Genomic DNA, 16,285 nt, shown 5'->3' with positions numbered 1-16,285 from the left:
TCCCGACCTCTCCGCCCCCACCCCCGTCTGACCTATCACCCTCACCTTGACCTCTTTCCACCTATCACATTTCCAACGTCCCTCCCCCAAGTCCCTCCTCCCTACCTTTTATCTCAGCCTGCTGGACACACTTTCCTCATTCCTGAAGAAGGGCTTATGCCCGAAACGTCGATTCTCCTGTTCCTTGGATGCTGCCTGACCTGCTGCGCTTTTCCAGCAACACATTTTCAGCTCTGATCTCCAGCATCTGCGGTCCTCACTTTCTCCACTTCTGTATAAGCGTCAATGTTGAGGGGTTCCAAACTCTCATCATGCAGTCTACTTCACAATCTGACTAGCTGAAATGTGATACCCCTCCATAGCATCACTGCTACTCACTACTTTGATTTATCCCTTTAGTGTATAATTGCTTTGTCCTTCCCAATCTGTCAGAATGCTGCATTCCTCCAACTCTGGCCTCTTGTGCAGCTTCAATCACTTTTGTCCCTCCTCTTGGTGTCATGCTTTTCACTGTCTTGGCTTTAACTTCTGAAATTCCCTCCCTAAAAGCTCCGCCTTTCTCTCTTCTAAGATGTTATTAAAAACTTATACTGTTGACCAAGCTTTTAATCAGCTGTCCTAATATTTTTCTCTTTGACTGTGTTTATTTTTCTTGGATTTGTTCCTGTGAAGCACTTTGAGATGTTTTCTGAACATGGAATATGGAAAAAAAATGTAAGGTAGATATTGTATTTTTAAAAATTGACAGGGATCACTTTTCTTTTCTGGGCACTTTTGTTCACTTCCCAGTCAATATTTTGGAAGTGTAGACACTATTCCCTTCACTATCTCCAAACATTTAGATGTTCCAAGCTAAGAGGTACAATTGCAATATTAAGGAGCAAATATTTTCCTCTTTCAACTATAAACTGGAATAGAAGTTGGATTGACATATAACTAAAATACCAGAAGTGTTTTGCAACTTGGAGAAGTCACGTAGTGGCCATTTTTAGTTGTGCAAGGAATTGTTGCTCTTCCAGCAAGATTGATATTTAATTGGGTCAAAGGCACCAAGAATCTTTCAGTTCGTGAAGGACTGCCCGAAGACTGCCCTCAGATTGGTTCAGCAGCAATTTGCTAAACTCTAAGTTCAGAAAAGCCAGAGACATCCAGAGCCTGTGAATTGAAAACATCTTGCTTCATGTGAGTGAGAAAACCAGGGAAGCCCAAAAGAATTCTAACAAGATAAGACCTGAATCCACCCAATCGGTTATTGAAATGAAGAAGAACAATCACTTTATAGTCAACAGTGTGTCATCAAAACTAACTGAGACACAATTTACTACTCTTCTGACCTGGACTTGTGATGTACGAAGGTTTATTCCCTGTCTATATTTTTTACACCCATAATATCTCAAACTGTCCGTAATTGTGAATTAATGTGTGTGTATTTGGGGTCTTTAATGGGTATATTTTGAGTTGCATAGTAGAGATTATCAATCCTTTTTTTTCCTATTTGTTAAAATAAAATGTGCTTCCAATAAGTAGTCATTTTAGGTTAATGATGAATCCTGGTGTGAATTGTTTTATCCTAAATAGCAATCAGTCAAGTAAATTAATCATTGCTGTGGTCTCATTGGTATTTTCCATATTTTGTGATGGTTTGTGGAACAGTGGGGCTCTGTTATCAGTGCACTTTTCCCAGTTAAGTCTTGACATTAGGAACAGGTGCCATTATTTGTCCTGAGAGCTGGATTATTGAAGATAGAATGTGATTTCCAATTTCCATTTCTGGATGCATGTTATGTCAAATCTGTTGTGATCTACAGCTGCTGATCTGCAAAAATTAACCAAGCCTCCTTCACAAGCACCTTCCAAACCCATGACTGTTTTGATTTAGACAAGAGAGGCAGGTGCATAGGAATGCCATAAACACATGTGCAAGTTTCCCTCCAAACCACTTGCCAACCTGATGTTGTGGCTGGCAAAATAATTTTGTTTTGTCAGATGTGGGTGTATTGGCTGACCAGCATTTATTGCCCATCTCTAGTTGCTATTAAGAAGGTGGTGGTGAGCTGCTTTCTCGAATTCCTGCAGTACACCTGCTGTGGGCTGACCCACAATGGCATTGAGTCCGAATTCTGGAATTCCCTCCCTAGCGACTGAGAAGGAACAGTCATATATTTCCAACTCGGGATGATGAGTGGCTTGGAGGGGAACTTGAAGGTGATGATGTTCCTATGTATCTGTGCCCCTGGTCACGGATTTGAAAGGTGCTGTCTAAGGATCTTTGATGAACTTCTGCAGTGCATCTTGTCGGTTGTACATACTGCTGCGAATCCGCATCCGTGCTGGAGGGAGTGGATTTTTGTGGATGTGGTGCTAAGCAATTGGGCTGCTTTGTCCTGGATGGTGTCAAGCTTCTTGAGTGTTGTTGGAGCTGTACCAATCCAGGTAAGTGGGAAGTATTCCATCACATTCATGATTTATGCCTTGTAGGTGGTGGACAGACTTTGGAGAGTCAGCAAGCGTGTTAATTGCTGCAGTATTCATAGCCTCTAATCTGCTTTTGTAGCCACTGTGTTTATGTGGTGAGTCCAGTTGAGTTTCTGACCAATGGTGGCCTGCAGGATTTTCATCGCGGGGGATTTAGTGATGGCAACACCATTGAATGTCAAGGGATAGTGATTCAATTGTCTCTTATTGGTGAGAGTCATTATCTGGCATTTGTGTGAATGTTACTTGCCACTTCTCAGCCCAAGCTTGGATATTGTCCAGATCTTGCTGCATTTGAACATGGACTGGTTTGGTATCTGAGCAGAAGTGAATGTTGTTGAACTTTGTGCAATTGTCAGCAAACATCCCCACTTCTGACCCTATGTTGGAGGAAAGGTCATTTAAGAAAGCACCTGAAGATGTTTGAGCCTAAGATACTACCCTGAGGACCTCCTGCAGAGATGTTCTGCAGAAGAGATGATGGACCTCCAAAATCCACAACCATTTTCCTATGTGCTAGGTATGACTCCAACCAGCAGACAATTTGCCACTGATAACCATTGATTCCAATTTTGCTAGGGCTCCATTATGCCATGCTCGATCTAATGTGCCGATGATGTCAGGACTGTCACTCTTGCCTCACCTTTGGTATTCAACTCTTTTGTCCATGTTTGAACCAAGGCTGTATTGAAGTCAGGAGTTGAGTGGCCCTTGTGGAAACCAAACTGGACATCACTGAGCAGATGTTGCTCGATAGCACTGTTGATGACACCCTCCATCACTTTACCAATGATCAAGAGTAGACTGATGGGGTGATAACTGGCCAGGTTGGATTTCTCCTGCTTTTTATGTACAGTGTGTGCGAATGGGAAATTTTCAACTTTGTCAGGTAGATGCCAGAGTTATATTTGTACTGGAACAGCTTGGCTAGGGGAGTGCCATGTTCTGAAGTACTATTACCGGAATGTTGTCAGAACCCATAGCCTTCGCAGTATCATAGGAGAGGTGGTGGCCTAATGGCCTTATTGTGGACTACTAACCCTGAGACGCAGGTATTTCTGGGCACGCAGAATCCCACCACAGCTAAGGGTGGAATTTAAATACAGTTAAAATCTTGAATAAAGGCACTAATGATGACCATGAAACCTTTGTTGTCAGGAAAAACCCATCTGGTTCACTATTGTGTCCTTTTAGGCAAGGAAATTGTTATCCTTACCTGGTCTGGTGTACATGTGACTCCAGATCGACAGCAATGTGGTTGACTCTGAACTGCCCTCTAGGCAAATAGGGATGGTCCATAAATGTTGGCCTAGCCAGAAGTGTCTTCAGCCCATGAATAAGTTAAAAACAATAAAAAGTAAAATGGATTTCGCCCATTTCTTGATATCACCTGGAGTGACTAGAATTGGCTGAAGACTGATATCTGTGATGCTGGGGACCACTGGAGAAGGCTGAGATGCATCAAAGACTCAGCAGTTCTGTCTGAATGCTTCAGCCTTAGCTTTGAAAACAGAAAATGCTAGAAGTCCCAGCGGGTCAGGCAGCTTCCATGGAGAGAGAGTAAGGTAACATTTTGAGTCTAGATGACTCTTCATGAGAGCTATCGTTTACACTGTGTTAGGCTACCCCATCATTGAGGATGGGGATATTTGTGGAGCTGCCTCCTCCACCATTCACGACTGGATGTGGCAGGCCTACAGAGCTTAGATCTGCACCATTGGTTGTATGATCGTTTAGCTGTGTCTATCACTTGCTGCTTATGCTGTTTGGCATGCAAGTAGTCCTGTTTGGTAGCTTCACCAGACTGACACCTCATTTTCAGGTTTGCCCGGTGATGCTCCTGGCAGGCCGTCATGCACTCTCCATTTAACCAGGGTTGATCCCTTGGCTTGATTGTAATGGTTGAGTTGGGGGGTCTGTCAGGCTATGAGGGTTGCAGGTACTGCAGGAGTACAACATTGCTGTTTTTGATGGCCACAGCACCTCGTGGATGCCCGGTCTTGAGTTACTGGACCAGTTTGCTAAATGGTTAAATAGCAAACTGGCTATCTACCCCATTTAGCACAGTGATAGTGCCACAAGCATAATGGAGGGTATTCGTCATGTGAATTCGGAACTTCTCTCCACAAGGACTCCGTGATGGTTACTCTTACTGATATTGTCATGGACAGATGTATTTGCAGTCTGCAGATTGCTCAGGATGAGGTCAAGTATGTTTTTTCCTTTTATTGTTAGGCTGTTGGAGAAAATGCAGAGGCATGGAATCGAGCATGATTTAGCAGTTTGGATTGGAAACTGGCTTTCTGAAAGAAGGCAGCGAGTGGTGGTTGATGGAAAATATTCAGCCTGGAGTCTGGTTACTAGTGGTGTTCCACAAGAATCTATTTTGGGACCACTGCTGATTGTCATTTTTATAAATGACTTAGATGCAGGCATAGGTGGATGGATTAATAAATTTGCAGACGACACTAAGGTCGGTGGAGTAGTGGACAGTGTGGAAGAATGTTACAGATTGCGGGGGACTTGGATAAACTGCAGAATTGGGCTGAGGGGTGGCAAATGTAGTTCAGTGCAGCTAAATGTGAGGTGATGCACTTTGGGAAGAATAACAGGAAGGTAGAGTATTGGGTCGATGGAAAGATTCTTAGTAGTGTGGGTGTGCAGAGGGATCTTGAAGTCCATGTACATAGATCCCTGAAAGTTGCTACCCAGGTGGATAGTGCTGTTAAGAAGGCATATGGTGTGTTAGGTTTCATTCGTAGAGGGATTGAGTTCCAGAGCCGGAATATCATGCTGCAACTATACAAAATGCTGGTGCGGCCACACTTGGAATATTGTGTACAGTTCTGGTCCCCATATTTTGGGAAGGATGTGGAAGCATTGGAAAGGTGCAGAGGAGATTTACCAGGAGGTTGCCTGGTCTGGATGGAAGGTCTTATGAGGAAAGGCTGAGAGACTTGAACCTGTTCTCATTGGCAAGAAGAAGGCTAAGAGGGGATTTGATAGAGATACACAAGATGATCAGAGGATTAGATAGGGTAGACAGTGAAAGTCTTTTTCCTCGGATGATGACGTCAGCATGTATGAGGGAGCATAACTACAAATTGAAGGGTGATAGATTTAAGACAGATGTCAGAGGCAGGTTCTTTACGCAGTGTGTGGTCAGGGTGTGGAATGCCCTACCTGCTACTATAGTCAACTCAGCCACATTAGGGAGATTTAAACAGTCTTTTGATAAGCACATGGATGATTTTGGGATAGTGTAGGGGGACGAGCTGAGAGTAGTTCACAGCTCGGTGCAACATCGAGGGCCAAAGAGCCTGTTCTGCGCTGTATTGTTCTATGTTAGTTTCCTCGCCACCTGCCGCAGACCCAGTCTCGCAATTCAGTCCTGTCAGACACGACCAACTTGATCAATAGTGCTGCTGCCGAGCCACTCTTGGTGGATGTTGAAATCCCTCACCCAGAGTACATTCTGCGCCATTGTGACCCTCCGTGCTTCCTCCAAGTGTTGTTCAACATGGAAGAATACTGATTCATCAGCCAAGGGAGGACTGTAGGATTCAATCATTAATGGCATTAGGTTAAAAATCACACAACACCAGGTTATAGTCCAACAGGTTTAATTGGAAGCACACTAGCTTTCGGAGCGACGCTCCTTCATCAGGTGATTGTCAGGACATCAGGTGATCAGGACAATCACCTGATGAAGGAGCGTTGCTCCGAAAGCTAGTGTGCTTTCAATTAAACCTGTTGGACTATAACCTGGTGTTGTGATTTTTAACTTTGTACACCCCAGTCCAACACCGGCATCTCCAAATTATTAATGGCATTGTGAGTCTGTCTAAACCAAATGGACTGCAGTGGTTCAAGAATGCAGTTCACCATTTTCTTAATGACAACCTGCTTGGTCAATAAATGCTGGCCCAGCCAGTGACACCTAGATCTCATGAATGCATTAAAATAATCTTGCAAGAACCCATTAGGAGTAGGTGTAGGGCATTAAGCCTTTTTAGCCTGCTCTACCATTTAACAAGATCATGCTTTAATGCATATTTCTGCTTCACCTAATAATTTTAGATTTGTGACCAACAAGGGTGTTGAATTAACTTTGCCTTAAAATTATTAAATCTCCCCATTTCTATTTGTTTGAAATAACTGTGACATAAACTTGATTGGTTTTCTATCAGCGAGTTCAATCAGTCTTCATCGATGAGTAGGCAGTTGTATGAGTGAATGATTCATTATCACATATATCTTGTGGGTGGCACGGTGGCACAGTGGTTAGCACTGCTGCCTCACAGCGCCAGAGACCCGGGTTCAATTCCCACCTCAGGCGACTGACTGTGTGGAGTTTGCACGTTCTCCCCGTGTCTGCGTGGGTTTCCTCCGGATGCTCCGGTTTCCTCCCACAGTCCAAAGATGTGCAGGTCAGGTGAATTGGCCATGCTAAATTGCCCATAGTGTTAGGTAAGGGGTAAAAATGTGGGGGTATGGGTGGGTTGCGCTTCGGCAGGGCGGTGTGGACTTGTTGGGCCGAAGGGCCTGTTTCCACACTGTAAGTAATCTAATCTAAATCTATTTGAAGATACTGTGCAAACTGATTTGTCACCACAATCAGCCACCATTTTGAGTTATAATAAGGATAAAAAGAAATTACTTAAGAGTTCACCTTCTGTTCAAACTGGGCCTCGAGCACAGCTTCTGTGAGATCTCTGCAAGGTGTTCCGGTCCTCAAGGAGTCCCACTCCAGGAACAGCAACAATGGTGCCCATGCCCCCGGGCACCCTGGCTGTACTGCTGACGCCATCAAGAGTCCAGACTCGGGGCCTAGTATGGCCAGAAGACCTCGTTCCGGGTACCGCCACCGCCAGGAGTCCTTGCTCTGGGCTTCACCACCACTGCCCCAGTCTTGAAGAGATAAAGAAGAGAGAGAAAAAAGATGAAAAGTACATTGAGAAAACGATGCCACTAGCCTTGAGCGAACAGGCTCTGATGAGCCTGTTGTCATATTAAAGCTGGTATGTTGTCATATTAAAGCTGTTGGACCACAGCAGCAGCTTTTCTTGGCTTAATCCTAGTTTTTGTCTGTCTTCTCCAAGTGATCTCCCATTTAAACCAACATTGATTTCTGATTGGCCCTTTGACCCAGTGCCGTCCACATGCTCTCAAACCTTTTGTGCAACAGACTGTTTGTTTGTTTGTTTGTTTGTTTGTTTGTTCTCATTTTCTCGTTTAAAATATTCCACTTATGTCCTATTTGTTCATTTTAATACTGGTCAAAATGGCATACTATAGTAATAGTCTCTCATCAAAGTAGATCACACGCTCAAGCACTAACTGTGTCCTGCCGACCAGGCCCTGCTGCTTATGGATGCCAATTTTTGAGTGTTGAATGGAGGTCATTTAAATTGCAGTCTTGAGTTCCTGCTTCCAATTATGATTAGGTATTCTTGTCTCGACTTCCTAAGTCACAACTGGTCGAATGTAAATATGTTGCAGCCATTGTGTTTAATCTCTGCAGCAAGCTCCTCTTCCTATCAATCATCTGGACGCTGAACCAGTCTGTTTGCAGGCTTAGTGTCGTATCTTGAAGTTGAGATGAACTTCTGACCCACCCCATATTCACAGCACCATTAAGATCATCTACTTCAACCTTCATTACACCCCTAGATTCTGACATTGCTTCAATTAATTAATTGCTGAAAGTCTCATTTGTGTCTTTTACTGCTTTTAGATTAACCATTCCAATGCACTAATGATCAACCTTCCATATTCTGCCCCTCATAAATTTGAGGTTATTTTAAACCCAGTTGTGCAGCATCTTTCTCACAGGAAGTCTCTTTCACCCATGACCCCTGTATTCATTGGGTAAAAGCAATGATTGAAAACTTCGAGGAGAAAGTGAGGACTGCAGATGCTGGAGATCAGAGCTGAAAATGTGTTGCTGCTGCGCTTTTCCAGCAACACATTTTCAGCTAAAAACAATGACTGCAGATGCTGGAAACCAGATTCTGGATTAGTGGTGCTGGAAGAGCACAGCAGTTCAGGCAGCATCGGAGGAGCAGTAAAATCGACGTTTCGGGCAAAAGCCACCCCTGTGTTCATTGACTTACACTGACTTCCAGTTAAGCAACACTTGGATTTTTTATTCCAAACCTTGTTTTCAAATCCTAATGTTCTCGCTTTTACCTATCTCTAGTCTCTTCGAACCTCTCAATCCTCTAAAATATTTGCATTAATTCTGACCTTGTGAATACCTGTGTTGGCTCTGCCTTCAGTGCCTAAACTCTGGAATTCTCTTACTAAAAACCCTCCTTCTTTGAAAAAGCGTCTTAAAATCTGCCTTGGCAAACCATTGGTCATTTGTTCTCAATGTTCAGTTTTGCTTCATAACGGTCCAGTGAAACACCTCTGGATGTTTCATCACATTTAGCAGGCCAGGTAAATATACCTAGTAGAAAGTGAGGACTGCAGATACTGGAGATCAGAGTCGAGAGTGTGGTGCTGGAAAAGCACAGCAGGTCAGGCAGCAGCTGAGGAGCAGGTGAATTGATGTTTCGGGCATAAGCCCTTCATCAGGAAACATCTTTCCTGATGAAGGGCTTATGCCCGCAACGTCGATTCTCCTGCTCCTCGGATGCTGCCTGACCTGCTGTGCTTTTCCAGCACCATACTCTCGACACAGAAATACGTCTATTGCTGCTGTTGAATTATTATTGCCAACAAAATAGTGGCTGTCAGGCAACTGTTTTGTACATAAGGTCCCAAGAACACCAAGTTCGTTAATTGCCTAGCTAATGTTTGTTGAGGATTAAATGGAGTTTATTTGTAACCTCATGATGATTTGTACACCCTGTTGAAACAACTGGATATGAAAAGGGTCCTAACAGCATGGTAGTCTGGAAACCGTCTAAATTGACGAGGAAAGGCCAGTTTATGAACATTTTCTGGATTTAATATAAGCCTTATCATTGTAGTTTTAGCTTTCCACTTGCCCAAGCAGAAAGATTAACATCAGAGATGTTTGCTCCTGATAATATGGTAATGTTTTGGATTGCCATCCTAGATTGCATGTTCCAGTAATTTAGAGCTCAAGGACCACAGACCTTCTGATTCAGATGCAAGAATGAACCAGTTAATTCAATCAAATATTGGAATGGCATCAAATGCCTCCTTCAATTTTCTCTTATTTTAAAATGGATTTCCATTCTTCAGGTTTTTTTATCCATTCTGTTAAGCCATATCTATGTTTCAAGGAACTGGCAATGGCTATAGGGTCACAGAAAAAGGAATAGCCATTCAATTCTCCAGTCTGCTCCACCATTCTTGGTCATGGCTGATCAATGACTTTAATACCATATTCCTGTGTTGCCTCTTTATCATTGGATGTCAGCAGTAACTAGAAATCTATGCAACCCTAAAAGCTTATTCTGCCATTCAATTAAATCATGTGGCTGTCGTCTGGAGGTCATGGTTGGTCTGTAACCTAGTTTGCTGTCTGCTTGTAACCCTCAACATCCTAGCCTAACACGTTGGGCAGTAATTCCCCCATGTTGCATTGATTCAATATTCATTCAGCAAATCTCACTAGTTTTATTTCTCTGGAAGAATTATCCAGTTTAATCTCATTCTGCAGCCAGCTGATTTTTTTTTTTGTTTCCAATTTATTTTTCAAACTTTATCCCCGATCTTAGATGCTGCAGCAATTTGTTTTTACCATTATTTCCAATAGGACATTCCACATCGAAACCGCTGTCTGTATCTTCTACTCTCCCTTAGTGAATTAGAGTCATTGAGATGTACAGCACAGAAACAGACCCTTCTGTCCAACTCATCCATGCTGACCAGATATCCTAAACTAATCTAGTCCCATTTGTCAGCACTTGACCCATATCCCTCTAAACCCTTTGTATTCAAGTACCCTTGCCTTTTAAATGTTGTAATTGTACCAGCCTCCTCCACTGCCTCTGGCAACTCATTCCATACACTCGCCACTCTCTGTATGAAAACGTTGCCCCCTTAGGTCCCTTTGAAATGTTTTCCCTCTCAACATAAATCTATGCCTTCTAGTTATGGGCTCCCCCACCCCAGGGAAAAGACCTTGTCTATTTACCCTATCCATGCCTCTTATGATGTTATAAACCTCTAAAAGGCCATCCCTCAGCCTCTGCGATCCAGCCCCAGCCTATTCAGCCTCTCCCTATAACTGAAACTTTCTAACTCTAGCAACATCCTTGTAGATCTTTTCTGAGCCCTTTCAAATTTTACAACATCGTTTCGATAGGAGGGAGACCAGAATTGCACATAATATTCCAAAAGTGACCTAACTAATGTCCTGTACAGCTGTAACATGACCTCCCCAACTCGTGTACTCGGTACTCTGACCAATAAAGAAAGCATACCAAACATCATCTTCACTATCCTATCTACCTGAGTCTCCACTTTGAAGGAACTATGAACCTGCACTCCAAGGTCTGTTTGTTCAGCAACACTCCCCAGGACCTTACCATTAAGTATATCAGTCCTACCCTGATTTGCCTTTCCAAAATGCTGCACCTCACATTTATCTGAATTAGACTCCATCTGCCACTCATCGGCCCATCTGTTATTTACATTAGGTAGTCTTTGACTCTGACCAGCTGTTTTTTTTCTCTGTTTACCTTCTCAAAGCTTCTCTAACTATTATGTTGATCTTGTTCGTGTCAGGCAAAGTACTCGCTGGGAGTCCTCTGTGGTGTGTGTGATTCACAAACATTAATGAGAAGAAGAATAGACAGTTCAATCCCTTGAGCCAGTTCCTTTTGTGGAGATGACGACAGTGTCCACAGCTTTCACAGTGACAAGGCTAGCATGTCTGCACACTCATTGCTTGCTTATTAATCTGTACTTTTTATTATTTTAAGCCTGCATTTTTCAACTCTTCCTTTGCTGCTCTCTACCCTCCATAAATTACTGACATTACTGCGGCTTGTTTTCTCTTCCTGTCTGGAACTGAACACTCACTATTTCAGGACTTTATATACTCCACTGACTCCTATATCCCTTGGAAGTAATGTGGGGCATGTTGAAGGTTCTTGTTCAACCCTTGTAGCAGATGGTACCGATAGCAATATGAGATCTATCAGCTTTTAAAATCCTTTCAGGAGATGTCAGCCTTTCTGGCAAGGATAGTATTTGTTGACAATCCCTAATTGCCATTAGCTTGCTAGGCCAATTCACAGGGTAGTCAAGGGTCAGCCCTATTGCCTTGGGTCTAGAATCACGTGTAGCCCAGACTGAGAAAGGATGCCAGATTTTCTCCCTGAAAGGATATTACTGAACTGAATGGATTTTACAACAACTGATACTGCCACACAATACCTGCCATGCTCATCATAACTTTCGATTCCAATTCGATTTGTGATCTACATTTAACAACATTTAATTTGATAAGTTCCATTCCAGCATGTTCCTTTTCAAAGCTTGGAGAAGTCTCATACCACAAATGGATCTTGGACTTTTTTTTGCCCTTTCTTTCTTTTTGTTACTTTTGTACTGACCATTGACTGTGCAAACACTACACGGAAAGTCTTCCTTTTTTTTGTGTGGGTTTCCTCTGGGTGCTCCAATTTCTCCCACAATCCAAAGATACGCCGCTTGATTGGATTGGCCATGCTGAATTTCCCATAGTGTCTAGGGATGTGTAGGCTAGGTGGTTAACCAAGCTAAATGTTATGGGGATAGGGTAGGATGCTGTATGGTGCAAACGTGATGGGCCGATTGGCCTCTGTCTGCACTATAGGGATTCTATGTATCAACTGAATTTAAATTCCACTAACTGCCATGGTTAGATTTGAATCCATGACCCCAGAGAATTAACCTGGGCCTCTCAATTACTAGTCCCATGGAGTTAGCACTGTGCTACTGTCTCCTCTTTGTACATTTACACAAATACTTTTGGAATTGGTTCTTTACTGCTGCAGAATTTCTCATTTGAATCCAGTGGCTGGATGTGATTTGTTTGCGGAGCAAAGCAGAATATGAACACCTAAAAATAGAGCTTCATGTTGATGCTGACGTCCTAGAGTGACATACACTAGCTTCAACAGCTTAAATTTTTATTTTAGAAAAATAAACCCATTCACAATATTCATTGGTTAAAAGTTGGTGCAGTATCTGTATGGTGTAAGATCATTTACGGAGCCATCCTTTTGATCTTTTTATAAAATGCAAGATGTGGCAGACTCCCTGCTAGGTGGCTTGCAGTTAGTGGAGTACTAATATTACAACCTTAAGGTATTGTGTTTTTCTGAAATCTTTGCTTTTTAACAAGCAGCTGTATTCTTCTCAAAATAGCGCCATCTTTTTAATTGTAGTTATTTTTCCTGTCGTGTGGGTAGTCCTGAATCTGGAGCCTGCAGGAAGGTGTTGCTGTGAAGATGTCGCATCTAGCTGGTGACTGTATACACTTGGAATCAGTGGGCGAAGTGACAAAAGACGAACTAATTGAGAAATCTCATGTAAGTTGCTTAAATCACCATTGTTGGGAACAAATCTTGATTTCTTCACCGACCTTTACACCCTACACATCCTCCAACACCTAGTAAATTTATTTTTCGTTTGTCGATTCATTTGTGTTATCCTTGGGAAGATGTGGACTCCTTGTTACCAAGCAAACTGCTCCACTGTATTGTGTGGAGGACAATGAGCAGTACCACTTCAACAGAGTATGGTCTTCACTCTGACTGATGCCCATGTGCACTCTGGGATTCACTCATGAAATCCTATCACCACTGTCCCAGCAATATCAATGCAAAAATGCACTGAGCCACCAGCAATCGACAAATGGTGACTTGTTTTATAACATCAGAGCAGCAATTGGCTTTATATTGAATGAGAATCTAATGTTTTAAAAAAAAAGTACCGTTCTGCATTTTAAAAAGGCATCTCCTTTTACAGAGTAAGTTCACAGATCTAACCAGCTCTAAACACTTTTTGGTATGATACAACTAGGATGAAGAAAGCATTGTTTGAAACCTCAGAATATTGCAAACTGCTTTATAGCAGTGAAATACTATTCGAACATAGAACAGTACAGCACAGAACAGAACAGGCCCTTCAGCCCATGATGTTGTGCCGACCATTGATCCTCATGTAAGGTAAACCTAATGTACGAACCCTCAAATTTCTGTGACCATATGCATGTCCAGCAGTCTGTTAAATATCCCCAAATGACCTCGCTTCCACAACTGCTGCTGGCAACGCATTCCATGCTCTCACAACTCTCTGCATATAGAACCCGCCTCTGACATCCCCTTTATACTTTCCGCCAAACAGCTTAAAACTATGACCCCTCATGTTAACAATTTCTGCCCTGGGAAAAAGTCTCTGGCTATCAACTCTATCTATGCCTCTCATTATCTTGTATACCTCAATTAGGTCCCCTCTCTTCCTTCTTTCTTCCAATGAAAAAAGTCCGAGCTCAGTCAACCTCACTTCGTATGATAAGCCCTCCATTCTAGGCAGCATCCTGGTAAACCCCCTCTGAACCCTCTCCAAATATAGTTATTCCTATAATGTAGGGGAAACAGTTGGGAATTTGCATACCAAGCCCCTGTTAACAGCAATATAACAATGATCAAATAATCTGTATAGTGCAAGAAGAGGGATAAATGTTGGAGAGAAATCATTTTGTTTGAATGTAACCATTGCTATCATGTATACCCATTAGAAGGGTTTAAGTTTGGTTCCTCTAAAAGACAGCATGCCAGACAATGTAGCACTCCCCAGTACTGCGTTGATTCCTATTGTAGATTTTGTACACAGTGCAATTTTGTCTCCGACACGTCTTCAATGATTGAACCAGAACTGACATCTGAATATTATTTGAGTCCAGTGCTAATAGAAAGGAGATTGAATAATTAGCAATTTCTGTCTGGCAACAGAATGTCTGAGATGATGAATCCCTTACATTTAGTTCCTGGAACAGTTGAGACCATGAATTCGCTATGTGCTTATCCAGTTCTTAAAACCTTCAAGCTGGCCAGTACAGTGGGTTTGAATGAAGCAAGATCTGCATAGAGGCACCTTCATATTGTCTACCTCCCAAAAAAAACAATTCAGGGATCACTATGTAAAAGAACGAATTGAATAAGCCATGTTCTGGTTCAGGGTTATATGGATCACCACAGAGAATATAGAGTAAGGATCCCAAACTTGTCAATTAAAATCCTGGAGATTGTAGGAAGAGAAGGAATTAGGACCACCAATTTTTGTATTATAGGGAATGTGGGTTGAATTAAAAGAGCATGTGAAGGTTTGGTTGAGCTTTCCTAAATTACACTTGGTGTGTTCCATTGTATGTGGAACCTTACTTCTAACTTGAGCACTTTTATATCCCTATCTTCCTACAATAGTATCTACATTCTCTTTTTTTTTTGTCTCTGTGTAGGGTACTTGTCAAGACTGTAAAGTTGGAGGGCCGAACTTATGGGCATGTTTGGAGGTAAGATTATACGCAGTCTGCGGTTACAGTGTATTCAGAGTGGTGTTGAAAGTTGTTCATTTTCATTCTGTGCTCCTTTCCTTTGTTAACAGAATGGCTGTTCCTACGTTGGTTGTGGAGAATCCCACTCTGATCACAGCACCATTCATTCGCAGGTAGACATGGAGTTTTGCTTTTATGAGTAAATAAGAAAGACAATCATTTCTATAGTGTATTTCAAAACCTTCAAACAATCCTGGCCACTTGTTAAAATGTGGTCACTGTTATGATATAAATGTTGCAGGTACTTGGTGCACAAACGAACTCCCTCCCATAATGACTTAACAAATGACCGGTTAATGTAAATATTGACTAAGAAGCCATAAAACGCCTTGGTTATTTTTCAGAAGAGTGCCATGGGATATTTTATGTTCGTCCAAGAGGGGACAGATGAAGCAAAATGTAAATAGGTCATCAGTTTTTGAAAGGCGCCACCAGTGTATGGTATCATTCCAAGTTATATATTGATAGTACTTTTACCAAATATTTTTAAGCCACCTTTGGTCATGACTGTATAATATTGACATTGCAGTTTGACCTACACCACATGCAGTGGAGGTCAAGATGGCTCACAGCTGCTTTCTCCAGAGCAGTTAAGAACAGGCAATAACTTCGCCAAAGCAGTGATGCTAACATGAGAAAGGGCTTGTGAACAGGATCAAGGAGAATCCTAAGATGTTTTATAACTACATTAAAGGGAAGAGGTTAACCAGGGAAACGGTAGGTCCCATTAGGGACCAATAGGCAACCTGTGTGTAAAGCCTCAGGATGTTGGAAGGGTTTTAAATGAATACATCTCCTCAGTCTTGACTCTGGAAAAGAACAAAGAGTTGTGGAATTCAGGTAAAGGGACAATGAGGAGCTTACGTATAGCTTGTTTGATATAGGAAACAGAGGTATCCCAGACAAATTCCTGGCCCAGATGAATTGTATCCCAGGCTGCTGTTGGAGATGAGGTAGGGAATTACAGGGGCTCCGACAAACTTTTAATTCCTCTCTGGCCACGGGGATATGCCAGAGGACTAGAGGACAGCTAATGTGTTTGTACTTTTCAAGAAGAATGGTAGAAATGAACTAGATAATTACAGACTGCTGAGTCTCATGTCAGTAGTAGGGAAACTATTGGAGAAAATTCTGAAGGAGCAAATTAATATCCACTTGGAAAGGCAGGGGTTAATTAGGGATGGTCAGCATGGCTTTGTCAGAGGGAGGTAATGCCAAACAACCTTGTGAGAACTTTATGAAATTATGATGAATTGTATGGGGGAGGTGGGGGGGGAGTTC

The 16,285-nt window shown here is 42.4% G+C and overlaps 1 protein-coding gene across 2 annotated transcripts in view; it reads left to right on the top strand.

Annotated features, from left to right (window-relative positions):
• Nucleotides 1-12,838: 12,838 nt before the first annotated feature.
• The window catches only part of usp33 (ubiquitin specific peptidase 33), a 73,684-nt gene continuing 70,237 nt past the window's right edge, over nt 12,839-16,285 (top strand). For both annotated transcript variants that reach the window (XM_043698690.1, XM_043698691.1), the window contains exons 1-3: nt 12,839-12,977; nt 14,909-14,962; nt 15,055-15,117. In XM_043698690.1, the coding sequence (XP_043554625.1) occupies nt 12,897-12,977; nt 14,909-14,962; nt 15,055-15,117 (198 nt within the window). In that variant the 5' untranslated portion in view covers nt 12,839-12,896. The remainder of the gene's footprint in view (nt 12,978-14,908; nt 14,963-15,054; nt 15,118-16,285) is intronic.

Source organism: Chiloscyllium plagiosum, chromosome 11 (assembly GCF_004010195.1).
Source record: "Chiloscyllium plagiosum isolate BGI_BamShark_2017 chromosome 11, ASM401019v2, whole genome shotgun sequence".
In the NCBI taxonomy this organism is placed as follows: Eukaryota; Metazoa; Chordata; class Chondrichthyes; order Orectolobiformes; family Hemiscylliidae; genus Chiloscyllium; species Chiloscyllium plagiosum.
Note: the sequence above shows the minus strand (reverse complement) of the source record. Positions and strands in the feature narration are given on the sequence as shown.